Source organism: Arachis ipaensis, chromosome B05, assembly GCF_000816755.2.
Source record: "Arachis ipaensis cultivar K30076 chromosome B05, Araip1.1, whole genome shotgun sequence".
Classification (NCBI taxonomy): domain Eukaryota; kingdom Viridiplantae; phylum Streptophyta; class Magnoliopsida; order Fabales; family Fabaceae; genus Arachis; species Arachis ipaensis.
In genome coordinates, this window is record NC_029789.2 from 8,843,192 (window position 1) to 8,856,838 (window position 13,647).

The 13,647-nt window shown below is 36.8% G+C and overlaps 3 protein-coding genes across 4 annotated transcripts in view; 2 read left to right on the forward strand and 1 right to left on the reverse strand.

The window, feature by feature from the left end:
* LOC107642798 (upstream activation factor subunit spp27) overlaps positions 1-1,254 on the reverse strand; it is a 5,108-nt gene extending 3,854 nt beyond the window's left edge. The window contains exon 1 of the mRNA XM_016346275.2: positions 634-1,254. Within this exon, the coding sequence (XP_016201761.1) occupies positions 634-1,010 (377 nt within the window). The 5' untranslated portion in view covers positions 1,011-1,254. The remainder of the gene's footprint in view (positions 1-633) is intronic.
* LOC107641675 lies at positions 10,080-12,050 on the forward strand. 2 transcript variants are annotated; one of them, XM_016345149.2, is made up of 2 exons: positions 10,080-11,571; positions 11,698-12,050. In XM_016345149.2, the coding sequence occupies exons 1-2, from the start codon at positions 11,405-11,407 to the stop codon at positions 11,966-11,968; spliced, it is 438 nt and encodes a 145-aa protein (XP_016200635.1). In that variant the 5' UTR covers positions 10,080-11,404; the 3' UTR covers positions 11,969-12,050. The 2 variants fall into 2 exon arrangements, 1 of the variants encoding a protein (XP_016200635.1); XR_002362355.1 differs by having other exon boundaries at positions 10,115-11,571; positions 11,708-12,050.
* Positions 12,920-13,647, forward strand: part of LOC107642799 (serine/threonine-protein kinase SRK2I) — a 4,643-nt gene continuing 3,915 nt past the window's right edge. The window contains exon 1 of the mRNA XM_016346276.2: positions 12,920-13,475. Within this exon, the coding sequence (XP_016201762.1) occupies positions 13,287-13,475 (189 nt within the window). The 5' untranslated portion in view covers positions 12,920-13,286. The remainder of the gene's footprint in view (positions 13,476-13,647) is intronic.

Genomic DNA, 13,647 nt, shown 5'->3' on the forward strand with positions numbered 1-13,647 from the left:
CATATAATGTTTATGAAAATATGTAATCTAAGACTTCACATTACAAGTGCAAATTGGCAAAAGAATGATATGATATCTTCATATGTGATTGACGTTACCGCATAAGAAAGAATAACAAGATTTGATTTTTTGGCAAAGCAAAGTATAAGTATAAGATGAATATGCGTGCGTGCATAAAAGCTAAAAACTGAACACTTTATCTTGAAATTAAACCTGCAAGGCAAGTAACCTTGTCACTAACTTGAAAAGCACACAATTTAATTTATTTTAGAAAAGAAATCACCAATACAGAGCAACACAACACAGTCCTCGAGTGGAGCCCAATACTCAAAATAACGGAAGGCATGTGCCTGAGTCTATGATCATATACCATACCAACATGGAGTAACGAAATGCCAGCTAAAATATGCTTACGAAAATTCCAAAATATCTAACACAAAAATTAACCAATGATGCTATTGAATGCGAAATGGCAGGGAATCTTTGCTCCCAGTTCCAGATATATGACCTCAAAGAAGAAGCCCGTTACTGTCAATCAAATTCTCTCACGTAGAATCAAGCAATAATTTCAGAAAATTAAAATGCAATTATTTTAAAGAACTAATCAATTACGAAAAGAAAGGACTAACTAACCGTCCTTTATTCTTCTTCCCATTCCGAGCATTTTTGGATTTCTGTTCCTCTTCGTCTTCATCATCGTCTTCTTCTTCTTCTTCCGTTTCTCCCTTGGAATCAGAACCCCGGCTTCGTTCGGGTTTATCGGCCTCTTCATCTTTTTCTTCTTCGTCATCTTCATCTGCCGGTTGCGGTTCCTCTTGTTCTTGTGGATGGTTGTGCTCGCTCTGAAGGAACAAGTCCACCTGTTCCCGAATGAATGCCTTCCTATCGGACAAATCGATTCCGAAATCGGCCTCGAGCTGGCGGCGGACGGTGGCGGTTGTGGTGGTGTTTAGGTCGGAGCTACGGAGGAACTCGCGGAGGCGCCCGATGAGCTCCGATTCGGATACCATTCTCGACGAACCGAGTTAACCCTGTTTTCCCCCCTCTTTCAATGCTTGAACGAGTTCGCTGGCCGCGGCTGACTCACCCACTCTGACTCAGTCTCTCACACAAAAAGCGAATTTGGGGAAGACGAGGTTGCCCCAGGCAAGGACACAATTGGAAATATATAAAATGCTTCTCTCTCTCGCTTCGCCCGTTTCTCGTTACTCGTTAAGGAATATGGATTCCATGGAGGATGCAGTTACCACCACACGTGCCAATTTACATGGCATTTGCCAACCCTTTCGGTTTACTATTTTGCCCCTGTGATTCTTGTCTAATTCATGAATCTACCCCATCACTTAGCGTGTCTGGTTGCGCAAGTAAACAAAAACTTGTTTGTTTGTTTGTTTTTGCCTGCACGAGAAAGCAAACTGGCCTTAGCTTCGGGTATTTGGATAAGCTTTAGAAGGTGGATTTTTGGTGCGGCTGTCACATGCCTAAAAGTTGGGCTTTCACGGGATCTGTGATTTCGAGTTTCCTCGTCGTAATTGGGCCTTCATAAAGTGGGTTTTAAAGCCAGTCTAGTTTGGCTAATTCATTTTTTGGCCCATCCTTCATTTTATTGGGTACTTTTGCATACTTCTACAATTTAGTCATAAAGGGGAAAAAGAGGGGTCAATGTTCCCCCTATAATAAAAAGCGGGTGGGGTCGTTCTCAATCAGTCTGTAACCTTTCTTAGATATTTATTGGTATCACTTTCAAAAAAATATTTTTTAGAAAAGATATTTGTAGTATTCTTTTATATAATTTTTATGATAAACGATAAACAAAAAAATTATATACAAAAATAACATTATTTTTTTCGTGAATTATCGTACCTCAGTACATCGTTATCGTGAATTATAAGGTAACTGCAGGTGGCGTTTATTTGTATTGGGGGAAAAAAATTTAATTACCAATTTAGTAAATTTAGACGTTCACAAAAAAAATTTTAAAAGAATATTGTCAACAAAATAATTTTATTTTGTTAGGAATATAAATTTTTGAGTATTATTTTAATAGTTTATTCGAAAAAAAAAGGGACAACTCAGCAATGACTTGGTTTGGAAAGTCAAAAAGATATAAGCAACAATGAAGTTTTGGTGAAAAAAATAAAACAGTTATACTATATATCCAAATTTTTTTAGTAATCAAGTTCAACCGAATTGGTTCAAATTTAACAAAAAGTAGTTTTATTAGTGGAGCGTGATTACATACTCCAACTATGTGAAACGGCTCCCGCATTCCTTTCCTTCTCCGTCTTCTTCTTCTCATTCTTCTTCGTGTTTCTCCTCCTTCTTCTTCGCGTTCCTCCTTCATCTTTTTTGGGTTTCTTCTTTTTTTTTGCATTCCTCCTTCTTTTTCTTCGTGTATTTCTTTCTTATCGTCGTTCTTTTGTTGTTGTTACTGCGTTTTTTTCTTTTTCTCCTCTTCTTCCTAGTAATTTTGTATTATTATGTATTTTTTTCTTCTTTATTTGATTTTTTCTTTTTTCATTCTTGTTAAGAGAGTAAATAAAAAGGTAAAATAAGAAAAAAACTGAATAAAAAAAAAAGAAGAAGATGATAATGATGAAGAAGAAGAAGAAGGAAGAGGAGGAGTTTTGAGTAACCATTAAGTAATTTTGGTACATCTTGGATTTAAATAAGGTGAACTTTTTGGTCTGTGCTTGTTTTAAATTGAATTTGTTTGTGTGTCATTATCATTAAGTAATTTGGTACATTCTGAATTTGAATTTTGGCGCCTTCTTGATTTAAATAAGGTGCACTTTTGGTCTGAACTTGTTTTAAATTGAGTTTGTTTGTGTGTCGTCATCATTAATAAATTTCAGTGCATTCTAAATTTAAACTGTTATACATATAAAAAGAAGACAACGATGATGACAATAACAATAAGGAAAAAGAAAAATGAGGAAAAAGCAACAGTAGCTTCTTCTTCAAGTGTGTTAAAAATCATCCAACCTTTGGGACAAACAAACAAAAAAAACACCAAAAATTTATAAGCACGACATCGAAAATAATTCTATATTACGTCAAATTATATTTCAAAATGTACCGAAACTACCATTAAACGTAACATAAATATATTCATCGAAAAAATAATTCAAAACTCCAACATTTCATTCAAATTCAAATATTCAATCATGAACACTGATTTTTACAAAGAAAAATGAAATTATTCAACTCATAGACAAAATAACTACACCAGCATCAACTACTAACGAATTACATTAACGAAGTGTAAACCAAACCCCATCCACTTGATTCGCTTTAAAATAATAATCCAATTCGTCCTGATTCAACTGACAGTATGAACTTGCATCCAAGGACGGATCCAGAAATAGTATCATGGGGGCCAATAACATATATAATATTAAAAAATTATGCAAAAAATTATATAATATAAAATGCATTACAAAAATATACTGATAGAGAATATATTTTAAAGTACAAAAAATATATATGTACTTTTTATTAACGAAGTGGTCGATTCCTCATTTTATAAAATTTATCGATAATAGAATTTGTGTCAAATTTTTCTGCAATTTTCTTTTCAATATAATTAAAAGACAATTAACAAGAAATTTATCTTTCATTTTGTTTCTGAATTATTCTTCTCAATATTCATAGCTGAAAAAGAACTCTCAGTTGTAGTAGTTGAAACAGAGAAAATTAATACCAAATGAATCAAGAAGGACGCTCACAAGAAGAAAAAAATCTACTTTATGGGAATTGAAAAATTTTATTTAATTAAAAAATATTAGTAATAATATCTTTTCATATTTTTTTAATATTGTTATTTACTTTTTAGATATTAGAAATCATTAATATTTAGGTTAGATTGAATTTTTATTTATATTAGACTAAATACTAAATAAATTTTTAAAAAAATTAAATCATACTTAATAACTTATTACTATTAATCTTTTTTTTAAAAATTTAGGGGGCCGAGACCTCCACTCGCCTCCCGTAAGTCCGTCCCTGCTTGCATCATTCATTGTCTTCGAAAATGAAATACATGTTCAAACCTAATTTCACAGCTTGATTTCAAAAAAATTGATCTAAATCTTCAAGTCAGATCAAAGAGTATTGATCTTGAACGAAGAGAATACAGAGAACGAAGATAACACAGAGAAGGAAGAGAACGTAGAAAACGTAAAAAATATTGAGAAAAATTGAAAAAAAAAATAAAATCCGCATAGAAGTAGTTATATAGTCGCGCGTGTTAAGTTAAAAGGTTGTTAGACATATAGTGGCGCGTGGAGCTGAATTAGGTTATAACATTTTGGTTGGACTTGGTTGATTAAATGACTTGGATGTAGAGTTTTATTGAAAAAAATAATATTAAAAACATAAAAAATTGGATTACTTTGGTGTGTCATAGGATAAATATTTCCTATTAATAGTCTGTTAGTTTGGATTTCTCACAAATAATAAAAAAAAATCGAGTCAATTTAATAAACGATTCTAATAATTATTAAAAAGACAATGAGACCCTCAATAAAAAAAAATATTTTTTTTGGTCCTTAATTTTTATTTCTATGAGACTGGTTAGTGCTTCCGGTAATATTTTTTCTCTAGGTTAATAGAATATACCTACATGGCATGTTAAATTGTTGATTTGTTCATTAAATACTAATTAGAATTGATAGATTTTTTTATTGGGAGTCTTGTTGTTAAGATATTATATTATTAAAATTATGTTAAATATTAAGTGTACTAAATTTAAATTAACGATGATAATTCATGAGGTAATATATATTTGTAAAACGATTCATTTTCTATTTTTGTAGATCATCTTTCCGAAGATATATCGAAGAAGAAATTATACCATCTGTTCAACTAGACTGGACGTATTAATGATATATATTTATCACGAAAATAAAGAAGTGGTAATATATATTTTTGTGCTTATCCGATATACAACGAAGGGTGGAGCTTTGAAGTCAATAGCGAAAATGGATAAAATGCGATTAAGAGGGAAGGTTATTTTGGTAGGAGAAGCTAGGTATCGGCGAATAGATGAAGTGAAGCATATGAAGCAGGATCATGAGGTAGGTGTTGTTCAAAATAATATACAACATCAATCTCAACATGGGGGGAATCAAAGGAGTACACGAGTGAATTTGGAAGCTTTGAGAAAGGGGAAAAAAGTGGAGGATCCGCATGGCAATGGTGGACGAAAAAAGTGGAAGTACATGTGGCTAATGAGAACTTGGGATTGTTACAAAGGAGTTTAGTCAGAGGTATGACGAAAGCCATTGATTATCACTCTTTGAAGACAATGTTTCGAAAGAATTTTCTTCAAGTGGTGCAAGTACGAGAACTAGGAGCGTACAAAACACTTCAGACTTTTGATAGTGTGCCGAATGCGGAAGAAGCCTACATGTTCAAACTGAGTAGTCTTTTGCAATTTTTTCATAGTGTATGGATGTGGGAAGCAGATGAGAGATGTGAAACTTGAAGGGTATGGTTAGAGTATTTTGGTGTTCTGTTGCATACAGGGTCAGCGAAAACATTCAAAATGATAGGAAGCTAGTGGAGAGAGGTAGTAGGGTGTGATCAAGCCACGGAGTCATGCATATTATTCAGTGTGGGACATATACAAATTAATACTTGTGTCATGGACATTCTCAATGAGTGGATCTATATCACAATTGGTACTAGTGGATTCGATGTTCTAGTAAAAAAGGTTGACCGCGAAAGTTATGATTTAGATTGCAAGTTGGAAGAGAGAGGCGAAAGTAATAATATAAGAGCTTGTGGGAGTTTGATTGTTAGCAGCACAAGTTGCATAGCACCGATAGAGGGCTGTGACCTGGCGTTAGACCTGGTGATGTCGTTGCCAAAGGAGGAAAAAGAGGAGAAGGGTAGAATTATAATTCCAGAATCTATTTTGGATGAATGGATTAATTGCAAATTAAAACAGAATTATGAGCAAAGGGTAACGTATCATGCTGAATTAGAAGGAAGTGCAGATTTTATGGGATTTAATAATTTGACTAATGATGTGGAATTGGAGAGAACTGCTAGTTAGGATTATATGGGATGTAATCATGGGCTGCTGAACAAAAGGATTAGGGATTTAAAAAACAAAACCCCACAAAATGTTAGTGTTAGGCCCAATAACAAGGAAGATGTTTTTGCTACTAAGGGAAGTTACTTGGGACTAATCCCACTAACCAGTGGCCCATCACATGCTGAAGAAGGTTTATGCTACGGATCGGGTTTTAGGAAGCTGGGTCAGGTTGCTTCCTCCTCATGGTCGGGTTTCGTAATACACAACATGAGAAGGAACAAGTAGAGCACCAAGGAGGAGACGAAACACAAGGTTGCTGCGGTGACGGAGACCGGCAAGCCAAAGATGGATGGAGGGTGATTGATGGTGACCGCAGCATAGTGGCCTTGGCTGTGGACGCAGGACCTGAACCACGACTAACGATATGCTCTTCCGTAACTGAAGCTTGTTCCAACGCGCACAGTTCCTGCGGTGACGGAGCCCAGCACGCTGATGATGAACACGGGATGCTTGGTGGTGACCGTAGCATAGTGCCTTCGGCCGTTGACGCTGAACCTGAACCACGGATGACGGTACGCAATTTTGCGAATAACAGCAGCTCCATGGCTTCGGTTTCATCTGAGATGGAGGGTATTCGGTCGGCTGGAGACATCGGCTTTGATAGTGATAGGGAGGATAGTAGTGTCGAGTCTGGAAAATAAAGTTGGGTACAAGGAGGACATATCGTTATGGTTGATGATGGAATTGATGTTGGTAATGCTGAGATTAATTTAGGGGCTGGCTTGGATATTGAGAATGAAAATTGGAGAAGCAATGCGATGAAAAAGAATTAGAACGGGAATAGCAAATGCTTGAAAATAGGAGAACATGTGAATTGGCAGTTGAGTCGGGAGTGGTGCAGTACAATGAAGAAGACGATATCATGGTTATTCTTCAAGCACAAAATGAAGAAATTGCTCAAAAAGGAGAATGACGAAATAGAAGGAGAAAGCAAGAAGATGCATGCCCAAAAACCATAAAAATGTGTGTAATAAAGTTTTAAATGATTTTTAGCTCTTGAAATGTTAGGGGGTTATGGGGTGATGGAAAATTGAGTATGGTGAAGGACCTAAAAAAGAAACATAAGTTGAATATGTTAGGAATTATTGAGTCTAAGATGCAAGTTGTGACTAAATTTGATGTAGTTCGTATTTGGGGGAGTGACACCGTTGGATGGGAGTATATAGGGCTGGAAGGTGTATTTGGGGTCTGTTATTAATGTGGGATGATATGCTGTTTAGAATGAATAATTGTTACAAAGGAGAGAGATGGTTATATGTTAAAGGTGTTTTACTAAAAAATGAGTTTCATTGTGCTTTTTGTTTGGTATATGGTGCTCATACTATAGTAGAGAAATTCGTTGTATAGGAGAAACTGAGTAATATTGCTGGTTTATGTCAAGTTTCGGTGTGCTACATGGGTGACTTTAATGAGATAGTGCTGGTGGAAGAAAGAAAAGGTCAAGACAAGTTAACAGCGTCAGCAAAAGAATTTAAGTCTTGGATTCAAGATATGCAGTTAGTGGACTTGCCGCTTAATGATCGAAAATTCACATGATTCAAAGGCTGATCTTACAATCGTGTTGATAGAGTTTTGTTGAGTGTGGAATGAGTTGAAGAGTTTTTGGATATTAGACTAAAAGGTGAACCTAGAGGTTTGTCAGATCATTGCCCAATAATAGTAGAGGATACTGAATTCAGAGGTAGACCACGTCAATTTCGAAGCTTAGATTCTTGGTTTACGCACGAGGGTTTCCTAAGCATGGTCAGGAAGAAATGGAGAAGTATTGGTGATGTGCAATTCACAGATAAACTGAAGGTTTTGACTGTCCCACTCAGAAGATGACATAAGGACAAATTTGGTGACATAGACAATAGAATTCAACGTTTTGAGGATGAGATAAAGAAGATAGATGATATGGCCAACAATGGAGTTTATGATGGTACAATGGAAGAAAGAAGGAAGGCGTTAGTCAGCTGTTGTGAGAAATGATACGTGAGAAAAGAGGTGCACTGGAAACAGATGTCGCGATATAGACAAGCAAAGGATATGAACAGAAATACTTGGTATTTCCATAACTTGGCATCCTTCAGAAGGAGGAACAATAGAATTGATACGTTGGTTCTTAATGGAAGGTTGATAAAAAAATCAAGCTAGAATTAAGATTGCTATTAGGGAGTTTTATAAGGACTTGTATCATCAGGATAGATCTCCAATTGTGGGATTTAGAGATGGATTAGGGAATTGAATAGCTAAAGAAGATTCTATAGCACTGGAGAGGATGCCGATGGTTGAGGAGGTTATGAAGGCAATGTTGGACTGTGAATCGTCTAAAGTTCCAGGAAGTGATGGGTATGACATGAATTTTATCAAAAAGTGCTGAGATGAGATTAGTATAGAGTTCACAATAGTTGTCTTGAATTTCTTTCAGAGATCCAGGGTACCTTCAGATTAAAATATTACGTGGGCGACTCTCGTACCGAAGCTTATTGGAGCCAAGGAGATCAAGGACCTTCGACCGATGAGCATGGTGGGCTGTGTATATAAGGTAATCTCTAAAGTGTTTGTTAGGAGGATGAGATCGGTGAAGTTAGGACTAGTAGGTGAGACACATAGTGCATTTGTTAAAGTTCGAAAAATACATAATGGTGCACTTATTGCGTATGAAACAATGCAATGGCTTAAGATGAGGAAGAAAAAAGCGACAATTATTAAATTAGATTTTCAAAAGGCATATGATAGAGTTAAGTTGAGCTTTGTGGACATTGTGTTGCAGAAGATGGGTTTTGGTTTGCAGTGGAGGGCTTGGGTAAAGGCGTGTGTTGGTACAACTTCTATGTTGATTTTGATTAATGGCTCACCATCGAAACCTTTTAAGATGGAGAGGGGTTTGAGACAAGATGATCCACTATCTCCATTTTTGTTCATTCTTGTGGTTGATGTTTTGCATAGGATGGTGGGTGAGATAGTTAGAAACAGACGTATTATGCCTTTGTTGGTTGGTAAGGATAATATAGAGTTGTCATATCTCCAATTTGTAGATGACACTATATTGTTCTATCCGTCGGAGAAGGAGACCATCAGAAATTATGCAAAACTCTAAGGTGTTTTGAGGTGATATTAGGGCTAAGTATTAACTTCAATAAATCGAGTTTGATTCCAATCAATTGAACCGCAGTGGGTTGATAACATGTGTAGCATATTGGGATCCAATGAGCTAATCTTTCAGTTAGATATCTGGGCATATCTTTAGGAGTGAACCCTAGGTTGGTCAAGACTTAGAAGTCTATGATTGATAAAGTGGAGGAGAAGCTCAGTTTGAGGAAAGCAAATATGCTCAATAAAGCTAGTAAATTAGTCCTCATTAAATCAGTGTTAAATAGCTTGCCAATGTACTATTTGAGTCTGTATAAGATGTCGAAGACTGTGGCAGAAAAGTTGATTTCATTGCAGAGAAGATTTCTGTGGAGTAAGGAGGAAGGAAAGAATGGTATGGCATTGGTTAAGTAGGATGTGATCAAGATCCAAAAAAGTTGGGAGGGTTGGGGGTGGGTGATGCCGCAGTTAGAAACACAGCGCTTCTTTTCAAGTGGTTGTGACATTTTTCAAAAGAGGAGTATCTGTTGTGGAAGAAGGTCGTTTACTCTTGTTATAGTTTAAATCCCAATTTGATGTTGTCAAATTAGGCATTGCCGGTTAGAGGGGGCCCATGGAAGGATATTTGTCAATTACAGTTAAAGGATTAAAATGTGAGACGTAAGATGATTTCTGGGTTGTCTATAGAGGTAGGTGATGGTCGAAGGACTCGATTTTGGGAAGATGTTTGGCTACAAAGTGGTTCATTAAAAGATCATTTTTCGAGACTCTTATCTATTTCAAACCAAAGAGGATCTGTAATAGGAGATTGTGGGTTCTAGGATAGGTTAGAGTGGATTTAGAACTTCTAGTGGAGGTGAGAATTATACCAGTAGGAGTTGAAATTAATAGATCAGTTGCATGATACTTTAATACCTATAAAGCTAGGAAATAATAGAGAGGATAGAGTTGTTTGGAAGTTTGATAGGAAAGGAGTATTTACTACCAACTATTTTGTGTCGGTGTTGCAGTCAGAAATGCTTCCGGAAGATGTTACGAGTTATAGTTTTACCAGAACTATATGAAAAGGCTTGGTTCCACCGAGAGTGGAATTATTCACTTGGTTTGTTTTGATAGGAAGAGCGAATATTAAAGAAAGACTATATAGACTGGGAATCGTTTATCAGGGTGACAACATATGTGTATTGTGTAAAAAAGATGTTGAATTTGTTCACCACTTGTTTATTAGTTGTGATTTTACTTGGCAGATGTGGTGTGCTTGGCTATCTGGTTTTGGAAGGTTGTGGGCAGTTTCAAGTTCACTGAAGGAACATTTTGAGAGTTAGACAAGTGCCTTTACTAGGAAGGAGGAGTGTACGAAGTGGCTCATATGTTTCTTTTCAATTATTTGAAATATCTTACTAGAAAGGAATGGGCGAATCTTTCATAACAAGGAATCAGGTATAGAAGAAGTGTTCCACAGATCGATTGCTAGTTATAATGCATGGAGTAGTGTGGATCTTTTTTATTATTGATGGTAATGCCGAAATGACATTGGGGATCCTTTTTATATATCGCTCTTTGTTTATTTTGGTTGCTGTTAGATTGTGTTCTAGTTTGTCATTTTGCTCCATTTTATTGTGTTGAGCTCGTTTGTTCAAAAACAAAAATATTATATAGTAGGGTTAAGTACGATTTTGGTCCCTAAAGTATTGGTCGAAATTTTTTTCATCCCTAACCTTTTTTTGCATACAAAATCGTCCTAAGGTTCAAAGTAGTTTTAAAATTGTCATTTGGACCAAAATACCCTTCTCTTCTTCTTCTTCACAGCATCTCTTCTTCTTCTTCATCACAGCTCCCAACCCTTCCCCTCAAAAGAAACAGAGCCCAACCACTGCCACACCCAGCCCTTTCCCTCCTACCTGGACTCCCCCTCCTCCCTCTCCCCCACAGTCAAAATCCTCTACCACATCATAACCACTACTCCTTCTCAGTCCATCGAGCAATCTCTCCAATCTCTCCACGATTTCTCCCTCTTCGTCACTTCCTCCGACGTCGAGAAAGTCCTCAAGTTCTCGTACGCCTTCCCCGCTTAGGCCGTCAAGTTCTTCTGCAGGTCCGGCCACGACCAAATCAGAATTTTCGCAAAATGGATGAGGAAGAAGAAGCCTTCTGCCTCCGATCGAGTCTCGAACTAAAGGGCTTGTGCTCCTTCCTGTCTTCTCCTTCTCCCTCGAAGGCGAATTGATGGAGGCACGTCAAGGGAGCAACCATGAAAGGCGGTGGATGGTTGCTCTAATGGCAGTGTGTTTGTGGGTTAGAGAGAGAAACCTTGGCATGGCGGATGAAAAGGATGCTGAAGCTTTGAGGTGCCACAGGCAGCTGGTGGAGGAGGAAGAAGCCGCTCAAAAAAGGTAGCAGGTTGCATTTGAGTAATTAATAGCGATTGTATGTTATCGTAATTGAATGAAATTAAGAAATTGAGCTTTAACAAAATCCTTTTGTTAATTTTTAAAATAAGAGATCTTATAAAATGATAGATCAATACAGGCAAGGGAACAAAAGCATGCGACAGAAATTGAAGAGCACATTGGGAGTGCAGAAGATGATTTGTCAACAGCAAAAACATGTTTGGCTACTTATGATTTTAAAGCACATAACCTGAAAACATTCATAGATAGCACTCCTTTATATAATCCTTTTCAATGGCTAACAGAACAAAAGACGGAGGCGGTGGGGGCCAGGCTCACTGGTGAAGATGCAAATGAAGGCGCAGTAGCTGCCATTGCTATGTATTATTGTTGTTCTTAAATTTGAATATTGGGTTGTTGTTGAATATTGTATGTTTTTGTAGTTCTTTTTCTTCCATTAATGATTTTTTTGTTTTTTTTTTATTTTATAATTTTTTTTGTTAGAGAAATTTAGTCCAAAATTTTAAGATTTAAGTCGAAAAGACAATTTTAAAACTACATTAAATTTTAAGAATGATTTTATATGTAAAAAAAATTAAAAACAAAAAAAAATTTGATACATACCTTAAAGAATCCACTGTTACCAACATCAGAGCTACTAGCTAGCTAAGAACTAAGAAGACTTGAAGCTTATTAGCTTAGATGACTTTTTCTATCCACTAAAGCTTCAAGCTAAGATCACAAATCATCGCATTGCATTCATCTCTTCCAAAGTTCCAAACACCCCCTCCCCTCTCTTCCCCTCCTTTCCTCTCTCTCTTCTCTTCCCCCTCCCCTCCTTCCTCTAGTCTACTCTATGCGAAGTGGACGATAATGAGAGAGAGAAAAAAAAGTGGGTGTCATAATCAAGCACCTAACCGAATAGACCATGTCGATGCCAGGTGGAATGGGCTTGATTGGTTGAGGGTAAGAAGGGCCAATGAGAGAATAGCAATGAGTAATAAGAAGAGGGACCAAGTCGTCATTTTCAGCGGGTACAATCCAAGGCAGCCAAAACCCCCTCAAGTTGCTGCGCCTGACAACAACCCACAGCCATCCGTATACATTATCAACTAAGCAACCCACATCACCATCAAACCCTATACCGCATTCAATTATCATTCTAACAATAATAAAATACTAAAGTAATTCTTTATTCCATAGGTATATGCATATCTTATGTTATAATTTATAAAAAAGAAAATAACAAGAGCACATGCAGAGAGATAGAAATTAATTCAAAATTGAATAGAGAAGAGATAGGGAAGGAAGGGAAGCAACATGTTTAAATAAAAAAAAAGGAAAGAATAAAAAAGGAGAAAGACGACAATGTTGCTTACGAGGCAACCACCTCAACCGGCGTCATCTAATATCGGCACACAAACACAGAAAACGACGTCGTTTACTGCTTCCTCACTCATTCCATTACCTTACCCCAACTCAAAAGTCTCCTCCTCTCACAAACTCACCCACACAACACAACAATCTCAAACCTTTTCTACTTTCTCTGCTGCTAATAATATCTTCTTCACATATATAACTCATCGCTCTGCTCCGATCAGAAACCGCCGCTCTCTTTACCCCTCTTTTTTTGTGCTTTCTAATGTAATCTAATCTCCCTTCCTTCCAAGAGAGGAAAAAAGGCGGCTCCTTTTTGTTTTGCCTTTTTTTATTTGCCGATGGATCGAACGCCGGCAGCGGCGGCGGGAGCGGGCGGAGCAGGGATGGAGTTGCCAATCATGCACGAAAGTGATCGCTACGACTTCGTCCGTGACATAGGCTCCGGGAATTTCGGTGTGGCGAGGCTCATGAGGGACAAGCTCACCAAGGAGCTTGTTGCTGTTAAGTACATCGAACGCGGTGATAAGGTTAGAGATTAGGGTTTAACTTACCAGGGTAATCTTTAATCTACTTCTCTGAATCATTCATCCTTTTTTCCTTAAGTAATTCAAACAGGAAAAAAAAGGTTTTGATTTTTACGTATGTGTGTGTGTGTGTTTTATTATTTTTCTTTTTGGGGGGTTTGGATTTTTTTCTTTT